At 36.0% G+C, this 17,895-nt stretch overlaps 2 protein-coding genes across 2 annotated transcripts in view; one reads left to right on the top strand and one right to left on the bottom strand.

The window, feature by feature from the left end:
* Positions 1-575: 575 nt before the first annotated feature.
* LOC132552715 (uncharacterized) lies at positions 576-7,520 on the top strand. The gene is made up of 3 exons (XM_060216907.1): positions 576-791; positions 3,009-3,378; positions 5,917-7,520. The coding sequence occupies exons 1-3, from the start codon at positions 576-578 to the stop codon at positions 7,518-7,520; spliced, it is 2,190 nt and encodes a 729-aa protein (XP_060072890.1).
* Positions 7,521-14,771: 7,251 nt separating this feature from the next.
* LOC132552716 (neprilysin-like) overlaps positions 14,772-17,895 on the bottom strand; it is a 67,256-nt gene continuing 64,132 nt past the window's right edge. The window contains exons 19-22 of the mRNA XM_060216908.1: positions 17,425-17,490; positions 15,839-15,937; positions 15,107-15,183; positions 14,772-14,974 (exon numbers count right to left, since the gene is read on the bottom strand). Coding sequence (XP_060072891.1) covers positions 14,875-14,974; positions 15,107-15,183; positions 15,839-15,937; positions 17,425-17,490 — 342 coding nt within the window. The 3' untranslated portion in view covers positions 14,772-14,874. The remainder of the gene's footprint in view (positions 14,975-15,106; positions 15,184-15,838; positions 15,938-17,424; positions 17,491-17,895) is intronic.

Below are 17,895 nucleotides of genomic sequence, written 5' to 3'. Positions count from 1 at the left end.
CAACATACATAATTGTAATCCATTATCCAGATCTACTGACTTAATGCATACATGGATATTTCAGGAATCGTTCAACCACTCAAAAAAAACAAAACACGGTTTAACGTATTGATATGTCTTAGGCTGAATACCTAATATAATCAATTTGTACATGTTTATATATAGAAAAATAGACAAGGATTAGTAAAAATACATCATTCTTCATCTTAATCTTAAAGAATGATTTTGCACCTGATAACCTGTATGATCAGGTCACCATGCTATTTTTTTAAAAGTCTGAAAATATGTTTATGCCATGCTTTTGCATTACATCCGGTAGTTGGTCGCTGTTTTCCCACGCATATCGTAATATACACGTGCTTACCACAAACTCGCCACATATACTTATGGTAATGCCGATCCCAGGGTGTCGTCGATTCCTTGGCTATATGATAGGTTGAGTAATTCACCCGTGTCAATCACATATACTTCCCACAGGGATCCACTCCATCATACATAGCTCAAATCACTCCTAATGTAGAAGCCATTTTTTACAATAATAATATTTTGATGTAGGTATGTAGGTACTTGATATTATGGGAGCTATGAGCTTTGTGACGGTTGGGCTGCTTTTGCTGCTGGCCGTTCGTAGTGTTCCTATATGGGGCCAGAAGCCATTAGAAGGGGCTATGATAGCCCCAGTGATGAGATCTGCCATGTGGGCATACCTAGGGAATGCTGCGTACGCCGATCAACTTTGGCAAGCCGTCAACCATGACTACTTCACCAGATTAAATTGTGGCGGACTCAGAGTAAGTAAATCTCAAGAATCCGTTTATGTTTGTTAATCAGTTGTCCATAATGAAACTCATGGATCGTTCATAACAGCGAAAAGGGAAGACAGTTGTAGACTCCATATAGATACATAGAGCCTATTACAGTTAGTGTAATGTTTCCTGAAAAGGCATCGATCTTTCGTTCTGTTTAATAATTCTTCACAATGGTCATCATCATGAATATTCATATTTCATTGCTTGAGGATATGTTTTTGGCTGTTCAAATACACAATTTTTCCTGTTGTGAGGTTCCCATTTATTGGTAGCAACATCTCTGCTTCCTATACCGATGTTATTTTCATGACATTAAATCTCATAAGCTTTGGATATAGCTTTCGAGGTGTTTGTGTGCTTTACGGTTAAGGACGAGGTGCTTTCTTAAACTACGGCCGGATACTTAATAGTAAAATTTAAGGTTTATTCACAAATAAGTACAAAAATCTGATTTTCTCATTGGGTAACTTGGATAATAACTTTTCCATGGCAGTAGGTCCCTTTTCTAGTGCACCATTCAAGTACAACTGGTCTTGTTGTGGTCAGTAAATGCTATATCCTGTCATACAAATTACAGTGTTGAGACTAGCATGTCTTTTTGTTATCTCATTTCCACATAACCAAGCTTCCAAAAATTGGGCTATCGTCCTATTAATATTGCCTTGTCTCCAATGTAGTAAACCAGGACAAATATATTCCAGGTTTTCCAATATCTTTACCCAATGAGATCATGATGACTGTTACCTTTGCTTATAGCCTCAATTTGCATCCCTTGAGCTCCTGTGCTGTAAGTGTTTTCTGTCAGTTGTCGACAAATATTACCAGGTTTGATGTCAGGAACTTGTACCAGCAAATAGTATGTGACGTAAACACCATAGTTTGAGGCAGTATCGTAATGAACTGTCAAAACATCGAATGTCCACGATAGAAATCACCACGATTATCTTACATCTAAGTGGAAAGAATTTACATCGGTAGATGTTCAATATATTCATATCTGTAAAGATATTTCAAAATGAAACTTGAAATTTGTTATGATGATAAATTGATAATTTTGCTTTTGTGATGAATTGGAAATGTTAGTAGTGTAAAGTTAAATGTTCGAAGAAGAGTCGGATCATAGGACCTTTAGGGATTTTCGAAGTTATATTGAAGTGAAATACTTTTACAGAGTTTATCAGCACAACGATGCACTAGGGATTCTGATTTACCATTGGGCTTGTTTTGTTGTTTGTTATGGAGCCTACCTCGACAAATCTACATAACATGTCACGATTTGATAAGAATGTTTGAATCATTTTCGAAGAAACTTCTTAGTTAACTTGAGGTAGTCAATTACATTCGACGCACATAGCCTTACAAGTGTTTGTCCTGCGGGCTCTAAATTCCAGCGGATGGCACCAAAGATATGTGGTGTATTTTGTGGCGACATGCCAACTTATTAGAACCTGTATGGGTTAGGTCTATTTAAAGTTACACTGATTTAAACTATTGAACGCCGTGATGACAATGTCATGTAGGAGTTATTCCTCGATACCATTTTACTGGAATTATATCACAACGGGGACAATAAACGATGGATTTCCATGACCTCCTTAACATACCACATTGCTATATAAAGTTATTAGGCCAGGTCGACAAGTTTGTGTTAAATTCTCGCCTGTTAATTGAGTGTCATTTATCATTTTATTATCAATAATCAGTTTATCATATATTAGTAGCATTTCAGTCAATTTCCAGTCCGGTATTATAGAACATTGTCGTCATCTTTGATACATCAGTTTATGTCATTCCAGTGTGCACGGAGATAATAATCTCCAGTTTCTATGTATCCTGCGGATCTACCTTGTATGCTCTTTCATTTTAGTTCTAAAACTCTTCACGTTTATATGAAATTTTATTTTATTGGTTTTGGCAATGGCCTTTGATGACACTGCACATATATAGTTTGTGAGAATTCTGAGCACAAGTGCCATCTTTTCGAAATTGACTTTATATGATCATCTTTACGTTGTAGCCTGTATAGAATATCTGTCAAGAGATATGTAGATTATATGAGTTTTGAACAACTGTTCTCTGTATTAATATGATATTAATATCTTAATGTACTAATGAAATCAATATTTTGTTTGTGTGTACCATTGTATCCATTAAAACTTGATACTTGATGGTCTTTATTTCTCAACCGATTTCTTCCAGACGACTGACTCAGATTACGAACAAAAGTGTAGTCCCTGTGGCGATGCCGCTAACTCTAACAGGCCAAATGAACACGGTGGAAAATACTCCATCGGCAAAGTGGTAGCAAGGTATCGCGAGAGCCAATATGTCAACGTCTCTGTGGACATCAGAAGTTTAAATCCAGGAGGCACATTCCAATTCTCACTGTGTGTAACGGATAAAACCACGAAAGTGTCTCATTCCTGTTTTCAACAACACATATTGCGCTGGCAAAATACACAAATCACACAGATACCTGCACCTCAACAGCAAGGTCTGGCGACATACACCCTGAAGCTGCCCACGGGAGTCATTTGTGAGAACTGTGTTGTACAATGGCTGTGGAGAGGTAATTTACAGTCGTAATTAAGTAAATAGGTCAGCGTTTCATTTCATACTTTCGAATAGAATTAGGTCGCCAAACACGGTTATGTATTCGAAAAAAAGTAGGTTAACGTACCTTATTACTTCCGAACTGAAGTAGGTCACTCCCAACCAAAAGTAGGTTGTCAATGGGGTTCAAATGTATGTATGATAAGATGGTTCCTCCGTAACCACACTTAATAGCTGTGGATATATCTTTCTTAGAAGACGATGACCCTATAATCTAAATTTTCGCATGGATATTATCGACACCATAATCGTTTATAGTTTATCATAGGAATGATTGTCAACATTGAACAATTCTGAAGCGTGTACACATCATATATAAAAAGATAAGGAAAAGTAAAATCTACAGAAATTGTCAACAGATGATCACTCAGTTAAGGATGTACACCTCTTAGATGTTTTGATAATTCCGGTATTAAGCTTTTTTTCTGACGATGAACTTTTGATAGGTTTGAATTTAGAAAGCAGGTTAAAAAAATAAAAATCAATATATTCCGAACTACTTTTTCCGGTACAGACATCAGAATATATGTAACAAGGGAAAATAATTTCATATATCATTCTATTTTTCCCTGAATAACAGACATTCTCTATTATTTTTACAATAAATTTTCGTCTTTCATTACAAGGAAAGGGTATACATGCCCCTTGATTATTAAGAAAACAATGGTGTGAAAATGATATGTTTTATCTGATTAAAGGAGATTTAATCTGCATAGAAACTAAAAAATGAAAATGTTCAAAATGACTTTATTCGTTTATTTGACAGTCTTTATAGTATTGAATAAAAATAATGCAAGATTTTATGTTTGGATAAGGATTTTACATGATTAAAAAGAAGTTGTCTCCCTGCTTTAATTTTTACAATTTTCACGCAAATACCCAGTATTTTGAAGGTCAAGAATAAAGCAGAAATAATATTATTTTTCAGGTCTTAAAAATCCGGGAAATTGATCTACCAATAAGGAGATAAAGAAATAGAAATTGGTGATTTGTGGTGATAATTCATGAAAAATGTAGTTGAAATCTACCCAAAACCTATAGATTTGTACTTAAAGAAAAGCCTGAATTAATTTAATCACGCCGTCGACAACAAATGTCCACAAACTAAACATTTTCAAAAGTCATAAAAATCGCCCTTTTGAGTTTGTAAGTACAACTATAGATAATGAAGTGTATAAGAACACAAAGACAAAAATGCTGGAATTCATTTTAAATCGAATTATGCCTTACTAATTCCGGTAAAACATCACAAGAATAATGCATCATCAAATAATGTTTAAGTGTGTATGGGTTAACTCCGCAGTGTTGATGATCCTTAAATGATTTATATTAATGCCACTTCCTGGCATTAACACACACCTTTTCGCGGTTGTGTAAAACATTAGAGTAATTTATATGATTGAAGTTGTGAGTATTAAATAACAGTAACAAGTGATCACTACCTATGATGCGTTTTACTGTAAAAGTGTTATGGCTTTAATCAGAAAATATTCAATTCTATATACAGTTTCTACTTAAGAACAGAGTAAAGCTTTTGATTATTGTTAACGCTTTCAGTTCATTTTCAATCAAAGCAAAAGGGAAATAGAAAAAACGAAACGATTATGGATCGGTTGTATTAATGTTTTTTTCATTCCATTTTACTATTTAATCCATTCCCGAATATAGTGAGAATAGAGCCCTCCAATATTATAGCTACAACAGTATATAAACTTCAGCATATAAGTTCCACCCCGATCTTGTGAGTACAGGTTGACTTTATCATTAAACATGTTCATCTAGTGTTGAAAATCACCAGATCACTAGTAGGAATTTTCACAATTCGACAAATGACATCTCAATCCTAAATACAATATCTATATGATCATAATTAGTATAGGAATTAAGTTGTAAATTGTCAAACATGTACCTTAGTTTCGATCCTATTTGCATTGCCTTTAATGAGTAACGGGACAATACAGATAAATATTTCTTAATGTCTGTTCAACTACCTAACTAGTACTAATTTATATTCCTATTTTGAGACTGAAATCTTGTTGCTCCCGTAAATTGTCATGTGATCAAACATTGTCATTTGTTACGTCAGAGTGGGTAGTTTTACACATGTAGCTAAGAATATAAAAGGATGTTTTGATACAACATAACTTGTTTGTGCATATTTCTTTAACATTATCGCAATGTTCCTTGATTAGAAAAGTAAAGTTAAAGTTACAATTTAAGATAACCCAGTCAACGGATTTTGAGCTAACTTCAACATTAAAACATCACCATTGCCTTTCGTTATATTTGCCTAAAATACTTTAAAACAAAATCGCCGAACTGCACTCATCATACGATATTTAAATGCATATACATTGTAGACGCTATAGTTGAGTGAAGAACACCCGATCTCTATGCTTTAGCATATATTGATCAATACCTTATTTAACATACATTTATATTGAATAGGATCAGGTTGTGATCAGTCTCTAATCACGTTCACATTTCTGTACAGATGGATCCTCCACATGCGACCCACCTGGTAGTAGCAACTGTGGCCAACAAACCGTAACCAATTGTGCTGACGTGCAGATCTTCAGTGCGGGGGTTCCTTTTCCAGATGGCTTTGATCATCCAAGGTATGATGCTTATTCAAGTATTTTCGATCCCATGGACACGGATGACCATGGTATTGGTATACACGTACCAAGATCCTCCCTTGATCTCGCGATAACACTGAGACCAAGTGCAACAACCCCATCTTCAATACCGTCGCTAGGGGGATCGATTCCCGGAATTTCACTGGTAGGTGGATCCATTCCCATTGTAAATCCAGGTGGTAATTCTTTTCCAGGCACATCGCCTGATAGTTCTATCCCTGTGATAACAGTGATACCAGATGGAACAACCTCGGCTAATTCTTCAACCAGTGATGATAGCGGTGAACCTCCAGAAACTTCGGAAAAGCTCGTGGAACCAGTTGGGGTGGTGTTGCCTGCTGTAGTAGGAACATCTAATGTACTCGCAGGAAATAACGGTATCGGCATAGCGTTGCTTCTATTCGCCTTGTACATGTATCTATCACAACAACAGCTGACACAAGGGGATGCGGTATTCGGACCATCAGCGCCACCTGGTATTTTCTCCACGCCTTTGACATATCAAAATTACATGAGCCCAACCACGTCGATCCCACAGTCAATAGTACCTAATGCACCAGTTTTCAATAGCGGTGGATTGCCAAATACACAAGTTTTGAACGGGGGAACTTTCTCGTTCCCGCAGTCATTTGCAGCTAACACACCAATTCAAAATATCGGTGTTTTGTCCAACACACAGGTTTTAAATAGTGGTACTATTCAGGGTCAACCTGGATTTGGAGGCCTGCCTTTTCCTTTCTCACAAAATAGTTTTTTCCTACCGGGATCCTTAAACACAGCGATTACTCCGTTGCCACAGTCTGGAGTTGGTGGTCCCAGTATGGATGTATTTCAACAGCCGTTCTCAAATACAAACACTGGTTTCACGTCCCTCCAAACGCCATTCGTTGATGGACGTGTTCCAACATTCAATCAACAACCATTTTGGGGCAACAGTTTGTTTGCGACACCAAATATCCCTGTAACTACCAATGGGTTCAACATGGCTTCTCAACAAATACTACAAAACAACAATGCATTCGCGACGATCCCAACACAGCGGTCCTTTGTCAACGGAATCTCACAATCGGGGGGAGCATTCCTGACACAGACGTCCCTCCAAACGCCATTTCAAAGTAGCCAAGATGTTGTTTTTCCTCAATTTGATCAGGAACCATCCACAATACGACGGAAAGAAAGAATGTATAATGGTAGCGACGAACTGGAGAGCTGTGAATGTCATGCGCGCATTTACCTACTGACAGTGTATTGTCACAAGCTGTCAACGGAGAAATGCCGAAAATATGACGCATGCTTCTGTAAACAAGAGAGACGACTTGTTCCAGCAACGATTAAGCAAGGACAGCGCACGCGCTCGTCCTTCAATACAAATCAAGAACAGAAAATGACGTCATCAGCACGTGGGAGTAACTTCCAGCGCCGTTTTCGTGCTTTCCCATCTAATAAACAAAACCAATAGCATAGGTAATGTCCTAGATGTCTGTGTGTGAGATATCTGATGTAATAATGATCTCTAGTTAAAACGATTTCTATCAAAATGAAATAAAAGGGGACGTTCTAAACGTTTGTCGTGTGTTGTAAAGTTAATATCGTATTAGATAACACTGAAAGTGATCGATCTGCTCATCGATCTGCTCATCGATCTGCAAAGTTTGAGGCTTAACTTTATTCGTTATGCATCTGACCAATCCTTATCACAGATAAAAATGCAGGCATTCGTACAAAGCGTGTTGTCATTTTTTATTTACTGCTTTCAATTATTGTGCTATACTGAGAGGAAAAAGAAACGCAATTAGGAATTTCCAGGTCAACTACGGGAAATAGAAAAGAGTTTTAGAATATAATTATGGTGTAACTGAAAGATAGTTGCCAACTCTGTCATCTACGAGAATTTCATTCGTGTACGTTAAGTAAACCTTTCAAATTTGACGTTGATTCAAGAGTACCCCACTCAAAATGAAGTGCATCTTTTGTGCCCCCGCGAGCTGCAGTAACTGCACGAACTCTTTTGATCGGGGTATTAACCCTCCTCATTGGTATATGTTTCCATTCCTCATCCAGCGCAAACTCATTTGAGCGACGCTGCTGTAGTAGAGGAACAACATGCGGCGCTACAACTTGATCTCTATGGCGGACGGCCGTGAGATTTCCCTGAATAACGACTAGAGGAGTCGTGATACCATGCGCAATCCCTCCCCATACCATGACCGATCCTCCTCCAAAGCGGTCATTCTCTATCACGCAAGTATCTGCATAGCGCTCGTGGGTACGTCTATAGACACGACGTCGGCCGTCTGCCCGGTAAAGTGAAAACTTGAACTCATCTGAGAACAGGACCCTTCTCTAACGTTGCATTGGGAAGCGTCTTACGGTTCGATGGATGGACTCCACGTTGATTAGTGACCTGATTTCGCGGGTTACCTTGCATAATAAGTGCAATGGCACGACCCCTGTCAACTTCGGACAGTCGTGGCATTTTTTACGGTGAACCGTTTATGCTTAAAATGTGGGAAATCAAGATTCGCACACACAGATTTTGAACCAATCCTTTATATTGGGTTCGAGATATCTGCTTTTGTCTCTTATTCTTTTGTACAAGCGGCCTGCGCAGTTTAGGTATGCATTAGTGATTTTAACACGGTACCATAGGGACCTAACTCAAATGCACACATTTGTCAAGTTTCAAGGGTGTATATCAAGGATTGATTTACAATGTTAAATTTCTGCTAATTGCCTTTCTTTTCCCTCTCAGTATATTTATCATGCAATTAGTTTCATTCTCGGTTTTTGTTCTAATCATTAGTAACAAAACAAGTCCTAAATAATCGTCACGTATACTGTCTTCGGCAAAACATGTGACCGGAAATAAGAACATCAAAAGTCCTAAATAATCGTCACGTATACTGTCTTCGGCAAAACATGTGACCGGAAATAAGAACATTAAAAGTCATAAATAATCGTCACGTATACTGTCTTCGGCAAAACATGTGACCGGAAATAAGAACATCAAAAGTCATAAATAATCGTCACGTATACTGTCTTCGGCAAAACATGTGACCGGAAATAAGAACATCAAAAGTCATAAATAATCGTCACGTATACTGTCTTCGGCAAAACATGTGACCGGAAATAAGAACATCAAAAGTCATAAATAATCGTCACGTATACTGTCTTCGGCAAAACATGTGACCGGAAATAAGAACATCAAAAGTCATAAATAATCGTCACGTATACTGTCTTCGGCAAAACATGTGACCGGAAATAAGAACATCAAAAGTCATAAATAATCGTCACGTATACTGTCTTCGGCAAAACATGTGACCGGAAATAAGAACATCAAAAGTCATAAATAATCGTCACGTATACTGTCTTCGGCAAAACATGTGACCGGAAATAAGAACATCAAAAGTCATAAATAATCGTCACGTATACTGTCTTCGGCAAAACATGTGACCGGAAATAAGAACATCAAAAGTCATAAATAATCGTCACGTATACTGTCTTCGGCAAAACATGTGACCGGAAATAAGAACATCAAAAATACTATATTGTCTACACATTTTTGTTTTAATCTAGGACAGATGTTATAAATTACCCGATATTTCACGGGTTTATTCTAGGACAGATGTTATAAATTACCCGATATTTCACGGGTTTATTCTAGGACAGATGTTATAAATTACCAGATATTTCACGGATTTATTCTAGGACAGATGTTATAAATTACCAGATATTTCACGGGTTTATTCTAGGACAGATGCTATAAATTACCCGATATTTCACGGGTTTATTCTAGGACAGATGCTATAAATTACCCGATATTTCACGGGTTTATTCTAGGACAGATGTTATAAATTACCCGATATTTCACGGGTTTATTCTAGGACAGATGCTATAAATTACCCGATATTTCACGGGTTTATTCTAGGACAGATGTTATAAATTACCCGATATTTCACGGGTTTATTCTAGGACAGATGCTATAAATTACCCGATATTTCACGGGTTTATTCTAGGACAGATGTTATAAATTACCAGATATTTCACGGGTTTATTCTAGGACAGATGCTTTAAATTACCCGATATTTCACGGGTTTATTCTAGGACAGATGCTATAAATTACCCGATATTTCACGGGTTTATTCTAGGACAGATGCTATAAATTACCCGATATTTCACGGGTTTATTCTAGGACAGATGTTATAAATTACCCGATATTTCACGGGTTTATTCTAGGACAGATGTTATAAATTACCCGATATTTCACGGGTTTATTCTAGGACAGATGTTATAAATTACCTGATATTTCACGGGTTTATTCTAGGACAGATGTTATAAATTACCCGATATTTCACGGGTTTATTCTAGGACAGATGTTATAAATTACCCGATATTTCACGGGTTTATTCTAGGACAGATGTTATAAATTACCCGATATTTCACGGGTTTATTCTAGGACAGATGTTATAAATTACCCGATATTTCACGGGTTTATTCTAGGACAGATGTTATAAATTACCAGATATTTCACGGGTTGATTCTGGAACAGATGTTATAAATTACCCGATATTTCACGGGTTTATTCTAGGACAGATGTTATAAATTACCCGATATTTCACGGGTTGATTCTAGAACAGATGTTATAAATTACCCGATATTTCACGGGTTGATTCTGGAACAGATGTTATAAATTACCCGATATTTCACGGGTTGATTCTGGAACAGATGTTATAAATTACCCGATATTTCACGGGTTGATTCTGGATGTTATAAATTACCCGATATTTCACGGGTTGATTCTGGAACAGATGTTATAAATTACCCGATATTTCACGTTATAAATTACCCGATATTTCACGGGTTGATTCTGGAACAGATGTTATAAATTACCCGATATTTCACGGGTTGATTCTGGAACAGATGTTATAAATTACCCGATATTTCACGGGTTTATTCTAGGACAGATGTTATAAATTACCCGATATTTCTCGGGTTGATTCTATTCTGGAACAGATGTTATAAATTACCCGATATTTCACGGGTTGATTCTGGAACAGATGTTATAAATTACCCGATATTTCACGGGTTGATTCTGGAACAGATGTTATAAATTACCCGATATTTCACGGGTTGATTCTGGAACAGATGTTATAAATTACCCGATATTTCACGGGTTGATTCTGGAACAGATGTTATAAATTACCCGATATTTCACGGGTTGATTCTGGAACAGATGTTATAAATTACCCGATATTTCACGGGTTGATTCTGGAACAGATGTTATAAATTACCCGATATTTCACGGGTTGATTCTGGAACAGATGCTATAAATTACCCGATATTTCACGGGTTTATTCTAGGACAGATGCTATAAATTACCCGATATTTCACGGGTTGATTCTAGGACAGATGTTATAAATTACCCGATATTTCACGGGTTTATTCTAGGACAGATGTTATAAATTACCCGATATTTCACGGGTTTATTCTAGGACAGATGCTATAAATTACCCGATATTTCACGGGTTTATTCTAGGACAGATGCTATAAATTACCCGATATTTCACGGGTTTATTCTAGGACAGATGTTATCAGTTTACGAATATTTTAGTTTTAGCTGAACCGGATCATGTAACGTTATCCAATATTTCACAAGTTTATCATATGGACAAAGCATATATAAAGATAAAGGCAAGAAAACACCTTAATGTAAGCAAGCTATTTCTAACGACAGCATCTTGTACCTTGCAAGATTTAAATTAGTTTTATTCCTGAGAGGCATTTGGAATACTAACGGCGAAACCAGCTAGGGCACGTTACGGAACAAATACATCCTTTATATATGTTATTTATACTATTCCGTCATGTTTTCGATAAGGCAAATAAATTAATAAAGAAACAATGTACAAACAGAACATTAGATGTGAAACATTTAATCTAGTTTATATTTCTACATATATTTACATATATAACATATTATATATATATTACAGATTAAGCACTCCATTAGTCATCTCCAATCTCAAACTTGGTGTCAACCAGGAAAGGAGTGCAATAGTAACAAAGACAAAAGAAATACAGATATGTACTCGTACTTAAACTATTACAGGATCGCTTTAATGTGTTCATATTTCTTAGGTTCAAACTAACTATCGCCGAACATCCATTTTTCATGCTGTTTTCGATTCTCTGGCAATACATAACCATAAAAGAGTGACAAACTTAAAATGATAATTAATGTTAATTAGTTCATTGATATAAACTTCAAATCTCGAAACAAATGGTTATTATGTGTTTGATAATCTTTGACATAATATTCAAATATTCAGATATCAAATCACCCGAATGACCCAAAAATAAATTCTGGGGAAATCCTTATCATGTTGCATATTGAAGGTTTGCTTAAAATTGTGCAAGGGGCTTTAGCCAAATCATAAACCGACCATAAAGCACATATTGCACTCAAACCTTGAATGTTTTAAATATTCATGACATATGGTTTAATTAGCAAATAGTTATAGTTGCTATTGTGATGAATGTTAGCAAATGTCCTTGATATGGATGCTGTTTTTTCATTCTGGTACCTTAGGTGTGATCCCGCCGCTGGGACAGACTATAAAAGGTTGGCCACCTTAAGAATCTCTGTATTGGGTCTCGCGAGATTCCTATATCTCATTCCAAAGTAGATATACTATATCACAAAATAACCCTTGCCTCTGAATTGTAAATTGCTGATTAAACAAGTTTCGCAACAGGAAATCATTAATATTTACATTACAAATGAAGTATATACAACAGAGATGGAATGTGAATACACATTTCAATGTAGAATGGTTCAAATATAAGGATATAAAATTCCAAACCTCCAAGGAAGAAGTCAACTTGAAGAACATATACTTCTGTGATACAAAAACAACAAAGAAAATTCAAACACAAATTCGACGAAGTTTGTACAAAAGACACACAAGTAAATAAGCACCTTTTAATTCAAATTTGGGCAAAACATCAAAAACAGAAAAACCTACAATGAGACTTCTTAAAAAGTGTAAGGTGAATAAGAATAGGTGTTCAGGAGAAGTAAGCGTCGTCTGCTTCCGCCATGTAAATCTTGCCACATTCCTAAATCAGAGCTTGGTGAATAACAACGGAACCGCCTGGTATATTATCGAGCACCAACGCCTCAAACACCTTCAACTTCCTATCGCAAACGATAAAGGAATATTTCTTGATGAGATCATTATGACAACCGTAAAATTTCCCCATACACTTCATCAATCTACATTTCTCGAACCTTTTCTGTGAACTTGACAGTTGCCGACACTTTTCACGAAATCGTGATACTGGGAACAGGTCATGAAATATTGAAGTTTGCCGCGCCATGTGAACACCATAGGTTCGGGATGCAGTGATGTTGGTTTCGAAAATGGAAAATTCGAAATTCACCCTTATCATTCAGCTTTGAAAAAAGGCTGTTCTTGTTACAAAACGTAAGCGGTTAATATAGAATATTCTGTCGAGATTTCACATATAAACGCATTTAGGATCAATTAGAAATAGGGGGGGGGGGGTGTTATAACTAGCTCCCTATTACAGGTTGATTATCGCGCTTAACATGCGGCCATTATCACATTAAAACATCCTGAAAGTCTGGAAATCTATTTTGTGATAAACAGAATCCACCAAGGAAGACGGAGACAACAGTGATGTTTCCCAAACAATAAAATGATAGAGGGTGGTTATAAACTGCGACGTCATAACTTGTAGATCTACAATTCATAGCAAACCGTTAAAAGGGAGTTAACTCATAAATTATATTGTTTTTAGCAGAAAGTTGACTTATCAATGCAGTTGATGGATAGAATGAAATTACCAGACATTAATATCAGTTCGAGTGGCTAAAGAACAAACTGACAAAGCAAATAAGTACTAAACAGATCCGTCAAGGTTAATGGCAGAGACATAACTTTATATATGATATATATATATATGTTTATATGCAAAACACAATAACCGGTTTAACAATGTAACGGGACTTTGACCTTAAAGATGTTACTAGTTTACATCATCACTGAAGTAATAATCACACGATTCAACAATTATATAGATTACATGAGGTATACGTCTCGTAAAAAATATACAAAAATAAAAGTTGTGATTTCTTTTAAAATTTGAAAATAAAAAAAATCAAATCTCGATATGAATCAAGCTAAGAAAAAAAACTGAAAGTTATACATATGAAAGAGATGACATTATCTCTTCAATATATATTACAACATAAGTTACACGTGACTCATGTAAGCATATTCTATCATTCTCTATACATTTCAATATAAAAATGGTTTTAAAACGAACATAAAGTAAGGCGTATTTGTTAAATGTGATAATGATCAATATTTTTGCTTATCAATCAGTTTCTGCCATTTAATGAAAATTCAAAAAATAAAAAAAAAAATCCTGTTAAATATTTTCATAGCTGCGTTAGCAAAGAAGTTGTATTTGGTTTTTTAAAAGAAGCGAAAACTTTGGGAAACTACAATCATTAAATATGTAAAGAGATTCATATCTTTATCAGTATTAAAGAAAGTTCATTTCTTGTAACAATGATAAACAAATTCCAAGACGATTTTTCAAGGAAAAAAAGTTATAAACATATACACATTTTTGAAATATGTGAATTACTGATATTTTTCAGAACTTTATTTTACGGCATACTTCATACTTATACCTCATTTTCAATCATTTTTCAAAAGAGCACTGCCTATTTTGTGTTTATCAGCACGAATTTTTCCGCATCATCTTCGTACAGACACTGATCACCACACACCACACTTCTTGTTTGGATTCATGTAACTGCCTTTAGGGCAATTGAACGCTGCAGCAAACTCGGGAGAATTTTGCAACGTTCCTACGACCCTGAAAGTTTAAACAAATGTTTGGTTACTTTACAGAGTACTACAGAAACGCGATGGAATATACAGTACGGAAATTACAATCAATCGAAATTAATATATTATCCAAATAAAATATATCATTTCAAGGACAGACCTAAAGCGCCCAGGACTGTGTACGCCGGCGAGGATTCTGTTGATTGCGTTTTCTCTGCGCATGTTAGAGCACCAGATCTACAAAAACAACAACTTCGACATGTCATCTTAATCGAATCTTGAATCAAACTCTAATCCTTTTCTTTTTAACTAGAGCGAAATATGAACAAAAATATGATAGATATTCACACTGAGACACTTTAAAAATATAACGATTTTTTTCTTTTGCTTCATCGACGACACCAGCCGCGTATTTTAACAACAATAATTAAAATAGACATATCTGTTTGCACATGCTTCTTACTTAAAAAGATTTTTAATATTACCATTTTATTAACGATTTAGGGTCTACAAAAAAGATAATCAGTTTCAATATACTATAGGGCGATTTTTCTTTAACGAATCATCCTATCACGTGAAAGACAGTGCAGAAATTGTGTTTAAGCATTCCAATTATTTCTTACATAAGGTATGACATCATAGAAACAAAACCAGGCTAACAGATGTCGCATGTAGATATATAGAAATTAAAGCGTAACATTCACTTTCTGAATTAAAGAAACATTCATTAGGTATTTAATAGTTTTTATCATTTCGATTGAAATTAAATTGCCACTGCATTTATGACGCAAACACCTGACCTTGTAGAACTTATTTGCTTGACGGTCCTTAGAGAACTTAATTTTCAATTTAATGACATTGGTGTCATGGTATTTGTATTTGACCATTTTACCTGTGCAAAGTTAATGAAGAAAATCTGGTTATGGTTGTAACTGACGCCAGGTAGAAGTGATTCTTCTTTTCCTCTCTCACTGACCCAGTCTCTGTAAGCCTACGATTGATTATAACGTTAGAAATCAGTACATTGTATGTATTACAGAATGTCACTGACCCAGTCTCTGTAAGTCTACGACACAGAATGTCACTGACCCAGTCTCTGTAAGCCTACGATACAGAATGTCACTGACACAGTGTCTGTAAGCCTACGATACAGAATGTCACTGACACAGTGTCTGTAAGCCTACGATACAGAATGTCACTGACCCAGTCTCTGTAAGCCTACGATACAGAATGTCACTGACCCAGTCTCTGTAAGCCTACGATACAGAATGTCACTGACCCAGTCTCTGTAAGCCTACGATACAGAATGTCACTGACACAGTGTCTGTAAGCCTACGATACAGAATGTCACTGACCCAGTCTCTGTAAGTCTACGACACAGAATGTCACTGACCCAGTCTCTGTAAGCCTACGACACAGAATGTCACTGACCCAGTCTCTGTAAGCCTACGACACAGAATGTCACTGACACAGTCTCTGTAAGTCTACGATACAGAATGTCACTGACACAGTCTCTGTAAGTCTACGATACAGAATGTCACTGACCCAGTCTCTGTAAGCCTACGATACAGAATGTCACTGACACAGTCTCTGTAAGCCTACGATACAGAATGTCACTGACCCAGTCTCTGTAAGCCTACGACACAGAATGTCACTGACACAGTCTCTGTAAGCCTACGATACAGAATGTCACTGACCCAGTCTCTGTGAGCCTACAGAATGTCACTGACACAGTGTCTGTAAGCCTACGATACAGAATGTCACTGACCCAGTCTCTGTAAGCCTACGATTGATTATAACGTTATAAATCAGTACATTGTATGTATTACAGAACGTCACGCATATCCTATTCTCACTCACCATACCTTATCATGTCCATTGACATCCTGTAGAAACAATCATCGCGATTATGTGTGAATAACAACAAGCAAATTTCTAATACAACGAGTTTTGCAGGATTTTTTTGTTCGGGCGAGTAAAGAACTATTTTCAAAATGTACTGATGTGGTTTTCCGATAAATGTATTAATACATATATTTATATTAATATGATATTTTCATAAATGTATTGATATGATATTATAAAACGATATTTTGATAAACATATTGATATATTTCTATAAATATTATAAAATATGATAATTCGATGAATGTTTTGCTATGATTCCTTATATATGTATTGATATCATATTCTGATAAATAAACTTCAAACTTTAATGTTTTTCTGAATCTGTGTAATAACTCCAACAGAGACTCATTATAGTGTGTAGATATATAGATGTGTTACTGAAGTAGATGTGAAGTCGACTAACCCCATAAGATACAGTTGTACAACGTAGATGTAGCAGAGCTGACAACAAAGATAGCGACATATACACCAAACTGTACCTTTAACGTAGAATGAATGTTGGATATATTGATTCATGACTACCCCTACACTTTGTGAAACATTTCTACAAAATAGGATAAATCACATTACTCTGTAGCTCTGTTTAAGACCGCCATTGTCAGCAATATTCTCTCCTTGGGTATTGATGCCATTCAGCTGAAATAAAAACACGGTCGAGCATCAACAGGTGTTTGTTAAAATATTACTCCCGTAAACTTGTGTAAGAAACATACCTAATGATAAAATGAAGTTCAACTGACTACATTAAATGGTAGTTTTGTTCTTTTCTGCCTTGTTGAGGTCGTGCAGGGGAAGACAACGAAATACCCGAATAGAGCATTTTGAAGCAAATTGTGATTACAACAGAAAACACCCGTGCCGAATTAATTTCATTTTACAGAATTGGTTAACTTTGAGAGCTGTTATTGGAGAGACCTGATAAGTAATTCCCTCGCTCTCCATTGATCAGATATTCCGATCCTGATGTTAATGGTATGTATACTGTATCACTGATGTTCCAGGGAATAACAATTTTGCGTTGTGCCTTTTGTTTTGATAATT

The sequence above is a fragment of the Ylistrum balloti genome, unplaced genomic scaffold (genome assembly GCF_031769215.1).
Source record: "Ylistrum balloti isolate Yb309-2 unplaced genomic scaffold, AGI_CSIRO_Ybal_v1 Utg370272, whole genome shotgun sequence".
Lineage (NCBI taxonomy): Eukaryota > Metazoa > Mollusca > Bivalvia > Pectinida > Pectinidae > Ylistrum > Ylistrum balloti.
Note: the sequence above shows the minus strand (reverse complement) of the source record. Positions and strands in the feature narration are given on the sequence as shown.